Source organism: Alligator sinensis, unplaced genomic scaffold (genome assembly GCF_000455745.1).
Source record: "Alligator sinensis unplaced genomic scaffold, ASM45574v1 scaffold135_2, whole genome shotgun sequence".
Lineage (NCBI taxonomy): Eukaryota > Metazoa > Chordata > Crocodylia > Alligatoridae > Alligator > Alligator sinensis.
Window position 1 is genome coordinate 897,274 of NW_005842067.1, and position 12,379 is coordinate 909,652.

The 12,379-nt window shown below is 44.2% G+C and overlaps 1 protein-coding gene across 10 annotated transcripts in view; it reads right to left on the reverse strand.

The window, feature by feature from the left end:
• ARHGAP26 (Rho GTPase activating protein 26) overlaps positions 1-12,379 on the reverse strand; it is a 332,594-nt gene that overhangs the window by 209,328 nt on the left and 110,887 nt on the right. For all 10 annotated transcript variants that reach the window (XR_003094019.1, XR_003094020.1, XR_003094017.1 and 7 more), the window contains exon 11: positions 6,309-6,387. Coding sequence is in view for 5 of the 10 variants with exons in the window: in XM_025204032.1 (XP_025059817.1) it covers positions 6,309-6,387 (79 nt within the window). In the remaining 5 variants the exon portion in view is untranslated. The remainder of the gene's footprint in view (positions 1-6,308; positions 6,388-12,379) is intronic.

Here is a 12,379-nt window from a genome sequence, read left to right on the forward strand (position 1 = left end):
AAAAGACACACCATTTCCACTGGGAAATTAATCTCTCACCATTTCATATAATTAGAGGAGGAAAATGAAACAATTTCAGAAGAGAATTCCCAGCAGCTAAATATGAGGTGGGGGAAGTGTACTTTGTGTTGGAGGGGAATGCAAGGTTGGGTTTTGTTGGTGTGTTGGGTTTTGCTATAAAACACTAAATTACATTTCCAAGGCCGAAATGTGAGACCAGCTCCAATGCCACTGAACATCTGTCAGGCAGGGGAAGTTTGGGCTAGGAGCTAGACTCACAAGTTAGAATTGGACATTAGATATTTGCATATATTCCTAGGTCTGCTGCAGACCCACCAGATAAACTCTGGTAAGTCACCTAATCTTTTTTGGCCTCAGTTTCACCCTCACTTAAACATCAGTCATATAAAATACCATGAGGCATAGCCAGAGTTTGTGAATCAGCTAGAGATCTCCAAGTACAAAGTCCAACAGATGTAGTGATACATTTACATATTCTTTTATGGTGATGCTTAGACACAAGAGCTATTACACCTGAGTCTAGTCTCTAGTCCTGCTACTGCCAATGGTAGAGCATTTCTTGGGAAGCATATCTCCCAAATACCCTAGCACGGCCAAGACCCTGGAGAAAGACCTAACCGAGCACAGCTGGATAGGTTTCCATTTCCTGTCCTTTCCTTCTATTTCTCCTACCTTTATGAACTCATTGTGCTAATTAAGGCAGAAAAAAAATCAGTTTTCAGGACCCAAGTCACAAATACTAAACTCAATTTAAATTAACAGTACAATCCCCATGCCCACTTTCTTCCTCCAAATTGCATCTGAAAGCCTTCCTGATGCAGACATTATGTTGTAGAAGATGATGATTGTATTTCTACCTTGCCTAATGTTGTAAATTGGGTGCAAGGCATGTATAAAGTAAGCGATGCGCCCTTAGACTGAATAGTCTCATTGTCAGAGCAGCGTCCCTCAGCAATTTCACAGATCAATCCCTCACCTCTGGTGCCACCCGCAGTCTCTCAACACCACACCCATTTGGGGAGGCTACAGGCCACAGCCACCAAGAGCATGACAGACCAACAAGACAGGGCAGACCTACTGTCCACTCCAATTAAAAACAGCATTAGACGAAGACCTCTACTGCAAGCGCCAGCGCATGATCTTGCAGGACACAGAGCTCATCCTGATCTCTTGCGTCCCTGCACCAACAGGTTCTGTCAAGGGACCGACCCTGTGAACTGCACAGTACAAACTTGATCGCTTTTCCAAAACACATGTCAGATGCATGGCCGTATCTGTATTTTCTCTCTCGAGCCTGGAGAGAGGTTGAGATTTATTAATATGGTCAGAGCAGATCGCCATGGTAACGTGGAAGCCCAGCGACCGAATCCACAGAGCACAGCTCTCTGCGCCGCTCTGAACAGATGCGAGGGGAAGGTTCTGCAGAAGGGGGCTCAAAAGCAGCTTATTATCACTGGGTAAACTCTGTGCTTTGAACATCCTCCCCTCCCTGCAACAAGCCAGTCTCACATGCAAAAGGAAATAGTGAGGAAAAGGAAAAGCAAGGGGGAGAAACAGAAAGAGAAGAAAGAAAAAGCCCTTCAGGCACTAGGGGAAGCAGCTAAAAGGACAAGAGGAAGAAGGGGCTTGCAGTTCACAGGGCATTTCCAATTCAGCTTAATTAAAAAATTCCACCTGGCTTGAAAATTGCTAGAGGCCCCTATAACAACATGGCAGGAGCAGAGAAGCAATGTTCTTCTTAGAGTGTGCTTTACTTTCAACACTAAAGGGGAGGAGGGGTGGGGGGTGCTGCTTTTGACACCTCTGCTGAAGAAGATGGATTTGAACTGCTGCAGTTTGGATGTGATGAGGAACAGCAGGGAAGGGGCAAGAATGTTTCAGCACTAAAAACAGAAGAGTTAAAAATAGATTAAAATGGGGTGGAGGGGAAGGAGGGAGGAGTGCAGAGTGCAACGAGCACCCCTGAAAAGAGCGGGGGCAGACTCAGCTGCAAAGGGAGGTAAAGAATGAGACAAAGGAATCCAAATTGATGGGCTCCCTGCCCTGCACAACACAAGTCACCGGTGCTCTGCCCCGCTGAAAAAGAAAAAAAAAAAAAAAGTCAGGTGTGCGCTGCTCACAGGGGAGACCCCAACTTTCTTCCACGTGGCAGGGTCTCTCTGGGAGCTGTTCAGAGCATATGCTCAAGTCTCCAGGAGCTGGAGCAGTGGGACAGAGCTACCAACTGTTCAAAACAGTCCAAGGGCCCAAGTTCACTTGGAAAAAAAATTGAACAAAAATGCACTCTGTACTGAAAGCCTTCACCATGCTAGCGGTGAAAGGGACCAGAGCAGAGTGGAGAGAGGCGCTCCTCTTCCCTTCCCCTGCCCCAGATGGGCAAGCTGCCTCCCTAAGCATGCCAAGCCACTCTTGGCACGGGGAGGGAGATCCCGAGGATTAACCGCAGGATAGCTGGCGAGGTCTCCATCTTATCACTTTAGGCCACAGGGCACTTGTGTGTCTCCTCTTCATACAGCAAAGAAGAACGCCACTGAAAAGAGAGGGGAACATCGCCGCTGCTTTAAAAGTAGAACATTACTACATAGTTCCTCTGCTGCAGAGCAGAGCTCTAGTATTTCAGGGCACAAGTGCAATGAGCCCGTTGGTCTCAGCTTGCCATCTAGTGGTCAACAGCCCACATAACAGCTCGCCACACCCATCTTCCTCCATTTCGCGTGGGTCTGGTGGAGAGCCCCTCCCGCAGCATCACACCCCCTACATGCCCTTCTTTCCAAGTGCTGCGCGAGTAACATGGCATCCAGCTCACATTGTCTTCGTGACAAAGCCTCCTGTTATGTACAAGACAACCTCCTGCAGCATTTGTATAGCCTGTTGTTTCCAGGCTCTGGACAGAGCAAGCTCAAAAGGAATAGATCACTCTGCTGAGCAGGCCACTTAAACCCCTGGGAGAATTAAGTGTGTCCCTCATTACCCTTTCCATCTACTGCCTCAGCCCACAGGCAAGTAGACATAAAAGAATAAGTTTAACAAACAAAAGGGAAAGCGAGTTTTATGGAGCAGAACTACGACTACACTAAGCAGACTGAGGTGCCATTAGCAGGCCTGGTTAAATGACATCAGTAAAAGCTAGGATTGGCTTCCAGGGCTACAAATGTAAAGAGAGAGAGAGAATTAACATGAACCACTTATTCTGAGGAGGACAAAATAAAATCAGAGTGGATCTTGCATACACTTAGCTGTAATCCTAGCTAACAGATTCCAGAGAGAGGGTAACTTATGCTACCTGTTCCTATGAACGTGCTCCTGTGGAGCTGTAGCAGCTAAGCATCTCCCAGTAATATCAAGCCCTCCATGATCCCTGCAACAGGCCTAGTGGTCTCCTCTCAGCTCCTCTCGACTTCCCAGCATTTATAGAGCACTCGGCTACATGCAGGATCAGGCACTAAACAGGATTTATACATGCTTATACATGCACTGGAGTGTCACATAGGACTGACCTGGCAGGCTCTTTATGATGTTGGGTTCTTGAAAGACAGATCCAACAATCTCAGCGCAGCAATCTGTAGCTATTAGGATTGAGGGAGCTGGGTCGACTTGGTCCAAAGAGGAAACCGATCTTCATAAGTAGCTCAGTTTAGAATGGAATAAAGCCTATGAGCCTCCATCAGGTCAACCCCAACCACTGATGAACTGGCAAATGGGACCTGCACTTGAATCCTGAATAAAGTGACCGCAAGTGTGCACAGAAGCCAGCTGATGATCAGAAGAGTAGCTTCCCATTGTATTATATGGCCCTATAGTCTCCACTCGCTATTCTGGGTTCTCTCTACCCCTCACATTAGCAAACTTTTAGAAGCTTCTCAGAAAGGAACAAGCCTTTCCAACTTTTGCCCGTCCAAAGACAAAATGATGCAAATAGACCTGGTTTTATAATTCAATTTGGATACACTACATGAGAAAAACCACAAGAGAAGGACTGGCATCAACTGCCTCGGCAGAACAGAGGAGACAGTTTACAGCATCAACAGAGACAACTCCCATTTGAAATGACCACTTGAAAAATATTTCAGTGGGTTTTTACTTGTCTTATTTATACTTTTTTTTTCTTTTTAAAGGGCCAGTAACTACCAGAAGGGCTCTGCTCAGATCCCATCCATACCATATTTTTTCTGCCAAGATTACAGGAAGTTTTGTCTTCCTTTATATAAACAGCCATTTCTAACTAAGTGGGTAGGCCACGCAATGAATGAATGCTGCTCAGCTAGGATGATGCTTCTCCACTCCTAACCTTACATTATGCCACTGGACTACGCTCATTTTCCTTAAAATGATGTTTTTAAAACCTCAAGTTCCCATGCCTTCCGAAGACTTTTCTGCATATTTTAGCGTGCATTTCTGTGAAGATCATCTCTAGGTGTCTGATCGTGAGCATGTTTTGGAAAAGAATAACAAGGTACTGCTGACACTGGGATCTCTCTTCTGGCTGGCATGCTTACTACAGGACTTGGCAAGCAAAGCCACAATCTTACTCAAATGCTTATCTTGTTCAGTTCTTTGCCACAAAGCAAACAACCTAATTTGTGCCTCTCTTAATCCCACAACCTACCGCAGTCACTTCTCTGAGCAAACACAAATGTTACCCTTGACTCAGTCTGTGATAAATAAGCACAAACTTGGGAATCTCCCCTCCTCTCAATCAATTCATTTAAATACCAGAACATTGGTCTTTAAATACCAGAACGCTGGGGAAGAGCTACTAAATGAGCATGCTGAACATTTTGAAGAAAAGCCAGTGAAACTGCTCTGGAAAAGAATTAAGACTACCCCCATTTCTAGCCCCAAAGTTATATAAACCAAAGGAAACTGACTGCTACAATTAGCTGTGCAAAAAAATTAAAAAAAATAAAAAATAAAATCACAAGACATACAGATGGAGGTTGTCTCAATCCAACTGCTGCTCTCACTGCTAGGAGGTAAGGCAGCAGTGTGCCAACCTTTTCAATTTGTGACAAGCATCTTGGCTCTCTCCTCACATTCCATGCTTAGTCCTGACTGAAACAGCAGCACATCATCATTTTGTTCTACAATTGTGCAATGAGTACAATGATTCAAGCCACCGAATCCATTTTAGTGTTATTCTCTGAACCTATGCATTTCTACAAGGAATTACAGATGTTAGCATGCCTATCCTATGTTAAACACTCCAATAAACAAGGATCCTGGAAGCAAGATCTGCTATTTTCTAGAGCAGTAAGTTTCTAAGAGTTTCATTCAGTATATGCAATACACAGTTCCAGGAGTATGAGGGTTACATTCTTATTTACTGTACAAAGCCAACTTCTGTGAAGCAAGATTTCTATCCGACATCCTTGTGTTGTAAGACAAAACTAAAGGGCCCAATTTTGTACAAGTTCTGGGAGGTATAAGATGGTGGATACAGGACAACATTGAGCATTTTCATCATTAATGCTTTAGGATTACAATTCAGCATAGTATTACAGTAGGAGAGAGTGCCAGAACTGGGCATGAAAAGCCACTTTTAAGCCAAAAGGCATTGCATCTCCATAGCAATGATCTTCATTGGTTAATGTGCTAGATTAATGGCTGTCCTAAACCAATGGGCACCTTGACTAATCTGAACTGTCCAGTATTGCTCATTATTGTATGGGACCATTTCCATGGGTAGCACTCCACAAACAGGAGACCCAAATCTCTGACAAGAGATGTGTATAGCCCAAAGCCTAATCCCATCACTGAATCCCCTGAGAGGGGAGCTCTAGTGCCTGTGCCTGACTGATCATTTCAACAGGTCTAAACCTGAATGGACCCACTCATGCAGATCCAAATGGCAGGAAGTGTTTGCCACTACACAACTAAAAGGTGCCAACTAGCAGCACAGCACGTTCCAGAAAGCTGTGTGTATAGCACCCTGTCTTTTCCTCCTTTGGTCTCTTTTGCTGTATTTTCCTGTTAATACAATGCAACAGCACAGGAGCATGTTTGTGCTGGCATTGCCCGCATTTTTCCCCCCTTTCCTTGGAAAGAGATGCAGCCAGCACCTTTGAGCAATCCAAGCACAGGAGATAGAGCATTACCTCATATATTTAACCAAAAGATTAACAGAGTCGCTTGCCAGAACCGGAGCTGGAGCTGCCCCACAGATACAGTTCTCACAGAGGATGGCAGACCCAGTGCAACATGCTACATCACAGCAAACAATTTGCCTGAAGCTATGAAAAGAGTCTCTAAGTTTTTCCCCATCAATTATTTATTAATATCCCTCTTACTGGTTCTCGGCCATCCATAGCCTCCATCCAAAGCCGTCGGTCCTCTTCAGAAAGTGCCTGCATGGTGATCACACCAGGCCTAAAGAGAAGAAGGAAACATCACAGTGAGTGAACACCAGGGGTTCAGACAAATATCAATTGTACTGGTGAACCAAAGCAAGGGAGAACATAAGTTTAGCACAAGGATCCAGAAAAGACCCTTTTTACTCTGGATACCGGAACAAATGAGGAACGTTAACCCTCGAAGAACTGTACTGTTGCCTCCGCACACACTTTTATTCTCCCTTCTTTTGTCCAATCCCAAGTTGTGGTGGTTCTCTTGCTTTCAAACAGGATAGCACATGCCCCCAAATTTACTAAATGCTTCCAAAAAGCAAAAGTACAAGTAGATTTAAATAGCGAATACAAAGACACACCCACACTGGCACATCCAAAGACATGATAGCAGCAACTCGTGGGGGGGGGGAAAAAAAAAAAAAAAAAAAATCACACAAGAACTGCAGCGGCAAGGTAGGAACTTCACTGAAATAAAGCTTCAATGAAACTTGTACTCTGAATTATAAGATGTGTTCTTGAGTCTTCCAGAGCTACAAATACCACCCAAGCTATCCAACCATACTAGCCAGACCTGGATTTACAAAAAAAAAAAAGGTTAGTGTGTTGGTGTATTATAAAACAATCAAAATCAAAGTGAGCTAGACTTTCATTTCCCTGGAAGCATTCATACCTAGAAACTATAATATATATGACAACAGTGTTGAACTGACATTGGTTAGATCCCACTGAAGAATACCTGCATCAAGAGCTCAGTGAGCCAAAAATCACTAGGGGCCCTGAGCAGAATGTGCCTAAGATCTCATGTTTCTTAGCAGGGCAGGTCAACCTATGGCTAGTGTATACCCATTCTCTGGGGGCCAGCTGCTAATTTACACTGGAATCTAAAAATATATGTACTACTAATGAATTACTAGTACTAATAGTGAACTATTTTTCATAAGTGCATTACACATATGGGGTTACCTGCCCTGCTTTCAGAGCCTGGAAAGCAGCCCTAAGTGAACCCAATTCCACAGTGTCAGAGAACAAGGACAAGCTAAGAACACAATCACATCTGCAGGCTGTCACAGTGTGGGCCCTTATCCACTAGCCTCTGTGACACCTACACCATTTAAGACTACTGACCCCTTTACGGGGTTCAGACTCAGCAGTTTAATATGGTCCACAAATGGTACAACAGCCCCGTATGCAACTAATAGGACTAGTGTGCCCCAGGGCTCAGCTGCAATTCTGCCTTGAGAAACGTGCTGCCAAAGACAAAGTGATTTATAGGGGTGTGCCATTAAGAGCAATTAAACCGGGTGTAATAAATGTGGCTTTTAATTGAGTTCAAAAATTGCTGTGTCTCTAGTAAATCAGCAAATGCAAACAAACTGAAGTTATCCCAGTCACAGTCAAACTTGTAAATCTGCATCTGGATCCCAATTCAGTGTCCTGATGTTTCCAAAGAATATCACTGAATCAGAGTCACATGCTGCCTCATTGGGATTCAAAACAAGTAAACACAGAGTCTAACTACTCTGCTGTTTTCCTAAAGGCAGGATACAGGGCACAGGCTTCATTGAGTTAGATGTCTGAGACAGCCTGTGGGTTGGCATTTTTTTTATTAATCCCTTTGCAGACCATTTTCAGATGTGTTAGAGAACTACAGTCGCTTTATATGAGCAAAACGTATAGCTTCCCTGACAACAGGGAAAGTAAAGAGCAAGGAACGATAAGAGGCTCACAAGGGACTGAATGCAATCAAATGTTTGTTAGATCCTTCCTTGCAGGGATTGTTGGGTGTTTTTCAGCTAGCAAAAGCTTTTACACAGAGGGCTTCTGACACAGGAGTTACCCTACACGGCAAACAAGGCAGTCCCAGAAGAGCAGCAAAAGCACTATCTAAAGGATCACTGCTCTCTGTAGCATACTGTTGCTCACAGAACAAGAAGAGAATGAGCACTTTGACTTATCTGGCTGCTGCTGCTGAGCATTCAGCAGAAAACGTATCCTCCTTTCGCTATTAAATTCCCTGCACAAGATGAGCGCCGTGAGAACCTGAGGTTTCAGCATGCCATGCTCACAGATGATTACATGGGAGAGTGAAAGCTGCAATAATGATCACTAGGACAGCTGTTGGCCCCTTGGTAGGAGCCCAGCCTTGGTTAACAAGCGGAAACGTTAACAAGAACTTTCATTATAGATGAATTAGTTTTGCCCCCTTTGCTAACTTATAGCCAAGGAACAAACCAACTTCTAAACCGTTGACATTGCCAATAGACCACTAGCTCATGAGGGAATACTGCATACACAAGGCAGCTTAACACAATTTAACCAGTACAAGAAACAGTATGTTCAGGCTTGCAACAAACCCACGTCCAAGTAAACCAGACATAATGTGTTTGATCTTTGCTAATCCCCTGGGTGAGTCAGTCATTACTCACAAAACTTTGTGGTTTGGAAGTTTACCTGTTTCTAAATGAAAGAGGAAACTGCTTAAACTTCACCCCACTTGGGAAAAAGAAAAAACCTGGAAATACAATCCAAATAGTTTCTAAAACCAAGAACAAAGCTCTGTAGCTAGTGCAGAGGCAACAGGGTTTGAAAGACACTGAGTGGGTAGTGGATGGTTAATCAGTGGTAGTATTTGTTAAGTGGTGACACAGAACTTTTTCTCTGAAACATGGGTAGGAACTGAAGTGTACCAACCTTTCCCTTGGGAAAGAGATCACATCCAATCCTCTCACTAAACAACAGCTTAATTCTAAGTGTAAGGCAAGAAAGTACTGTGGGTATAAATATCTGAGCAAAGAAAACATTATTCTCACCAAGGTACACGAGAGAGACAGAGAGAAATTAAATGTGAGGATCTCAGGCTCTTAGATGGACAAGATACAAAAAATGACCTGAAATTTTTTGCTCATGGCAAACTTAAGTATAGGCCCAAAATAAGTTAACAAGGTCTCAAAATAGAGCCACTCAGCGTTCTCTCGTTCACAGGATCAGAAGTGATAAAAGGATGCTTGTTCTTCCTTGATGGAGATAACAACACTTCAGGCATCACTTAAAATAAAGTAAGGCTGCATTTTAACAGCATGAGAGAGGTGCTGTGAAAGTGAATTTATCTTCCACTTCCATTTCAAGTACATTTGCATTTCCTTCCACATTACTCATCTGCTGAAACATACATTGTATTGCTCTTCTTTGTTGAACTGACTCATTGGCTGTGATGCATTTAAGTGCCCTATGTTACGACCATGTGCATTACTTATTCATATACACCAGGGGTGCTTAACCTCTGGACTGCAAGCCAAATGTGGCCTGCAGAGCCCACAGGGCTCCCCATGGCTCAAAAAAAAAAAAAAAAAAAGTGGTGGTGGTGGGGGAGCAGTGATAAGTAATGCTGCAACCCCAACCTCCTCCCCGCCCGCCAAATTCCTAAGACTGGTGGTGCAGGATAGGGGCCAAGCCACACCCCCTTGCCCCCGTGTAATCAGATTGGAGCCGGGCCCCACACACCCCCACGTGGTCAGATTGAGCCTGGGCCAATCTGCACCCCCATCCAGCCACATCAGGGCCAGGCCATGCCCCGCCCCCTCTTCATCCCACAGCAAGGCCATGCTCCTTTCCCATGGCACAGCCATATTGGAGCTAGACCTCTCCCCGACACCCCTCCCACCCCAGCTGGATCAGGCCCCCTCCTCACTGCCCTCTCCATCTGGCCTGTGGTCCATCTGTCCCACAGGGCAAAAAGGCTGGGCACCACTGCTATATACCAACAGCAAGGTAAAGGGTTTTACAGACCAGTGCCAAGACAAGGTTGCTACCCAAGTAGCTCCCAGCTGAGAGCAGTAACTCCACAGAGCTATGCCACATACAGCTGCAGGCACATTGTTTCCATGGACCATTATAAAGTTAGTAGTTTCCAAGAGTAGTCAGTAAGGTTTGGAGACTGCAATTTTGGGTACTCATTCTAAAAGAATAAATCCTGTGAGATTTCCTCAGTGGATCTCCCTTTTCTGTCACCAAATGGTCCATATGCAATTAAACGCATTCATTTAGGTTACTTGGTTAAGGAATCACTAAAATGTAAGGTATTCAGTAGAGAAGTATACATTTACTACCCACATTTTTCACTGAGCTTCATTAGGCGCGCGCACACAGAGCTGCTGGCTTGGCATGATCTGTAATACCACCAGAAGCAGCCACATGTGCACTTCAATGGAATTATTCAGTGAACTCAGTGTTTGTACAATGGGGTTCTTATATAGATATAAAAAGTCTATTAACTATATTTGCCATGTGTACTTACCAAATTATTAAAATGGCCAATTTTGTAATACAGTACAACCTCATAAATCTGGCATGCTCGGGAGTGAGCACCTGCTGGAAATTTGAAAATTCCGGATTTTTTAAACCGGAGCGGCGGCCGGTCGCAGAGCCGGGGTGGGGTGCTGGATGGCACTAGCAGCTGCCACGTGCAAGCTTCCCCCTCCACTGCTCCCCGATGCAGTGTATTTTTAAAAAGTGCCGGGTTTTCGAGAATTCCCAATTTATGAGGTTATACTGTATATTATGTAATGAGCCTGCTACTTCTTCACTTGACACCGTGTTAAACATTCCAACCTCTAGCAAACCTGGTAACCCCCTACGATGCAAAGAAAGGAAGGAAATTCTGAAGGTCACAAGGAACCAGATTCAGAACATGACCGGAGGCCACAGTAAATGCAGGGAATATCAAACCAAAGAATTTCTGGAATACAGTCGATATTGTAGCACACTCCAACCTGTCAGAAGACATATTTTGCATATGTTTAAAAAAATATTAAGATGCATTTAATTCCAAACGAAACTCCATCTTCAACATGAAGCCATTATAAATCCCCTTAATGATCTCATAATTGTAGGGGGGGGGGGGGGGGGGGAGGATGGTTTGGTTTTGGGGGGGGGGGGGCGGAAAATGGTTCAGGTTTAAAAGCAAAGATAAAAACTACAGGGACGTAATGAGATGCATGAAATAAAAAGTAGTCAAACTTTCAATCCAAAAGGCCTGCGGAGGTATGGGTGTAGCCTTTTCCTCCTCCAGAAAAAACAAGCAAACAAGAGCAACAAAAACAGAAGACAACTTTGACTCGTGTTTCAGTTGATCACACCAAGAAATTCTTAGGGCTTTTAAGACATAATGAGGGCATTTACACATTATCCTACACAGTACGTCACTGTGATGCACTACGATGCTGTATGGCAAGCTATGATAACGTAGCAACCACGTGGGTCTACACACGATGGGCATACACTACATTGGCATAGTGGTGCGCTCCTCTGTTTTACTGCGCCGCTATGGCGACACAGTGGTGAAATCTAACTATGCACCGTGTGCACGGTGCAGTACGAGCAGTTACTTCCTTTTGGAAGTACTAAAAGCACAGCAACGTGTAGATGCACCCAATAACTTAATGCTTCAGGCTGAGCACAGAGCTGAATGCATGGGAAAGGAGTCAACTGGACCAAGTTAAGCAATGAGAAAAGTGACATCTTGTTTGCAGAACTGTTGGCATAGTGTTTATCCATTCTCATGAGCAATCCTTAGGTCACAACGCATGTTTCTAGTAGCAGCACCCAGCTATGAGGCAAGACCCCCTAGATGAATTCTGCAAGGGGTGAGGGGGGACAAAACAAAACTGTGAATCAGAAGAAATTTAATTCCTAAATGCAAAAAGAATCACTCTGCTGATAACTTAACTGAAGTTGCATCTACCAGTCAGTAAGGAACATTCACTTATGAGGAAAAGAGAGCCAAAGAGATGGTTTTCAAATGAAGTCAATTATGTTCTGTGCATAAAGGCAAGATATGATACATAATCTCCCAGAGCCCACCAAGAGCAAATAAAAAGAGCAGGTTACATTTACTCAGTATTAGCCATAACGTGAAAACCCTGTCAATTCCTTTGTTTAAAAGGTCACTAGAAATGTGACACCAGCAAAGGAACAAGTACAAATTGTATGGCATGCGACATGCGGGTGGGGGGGCG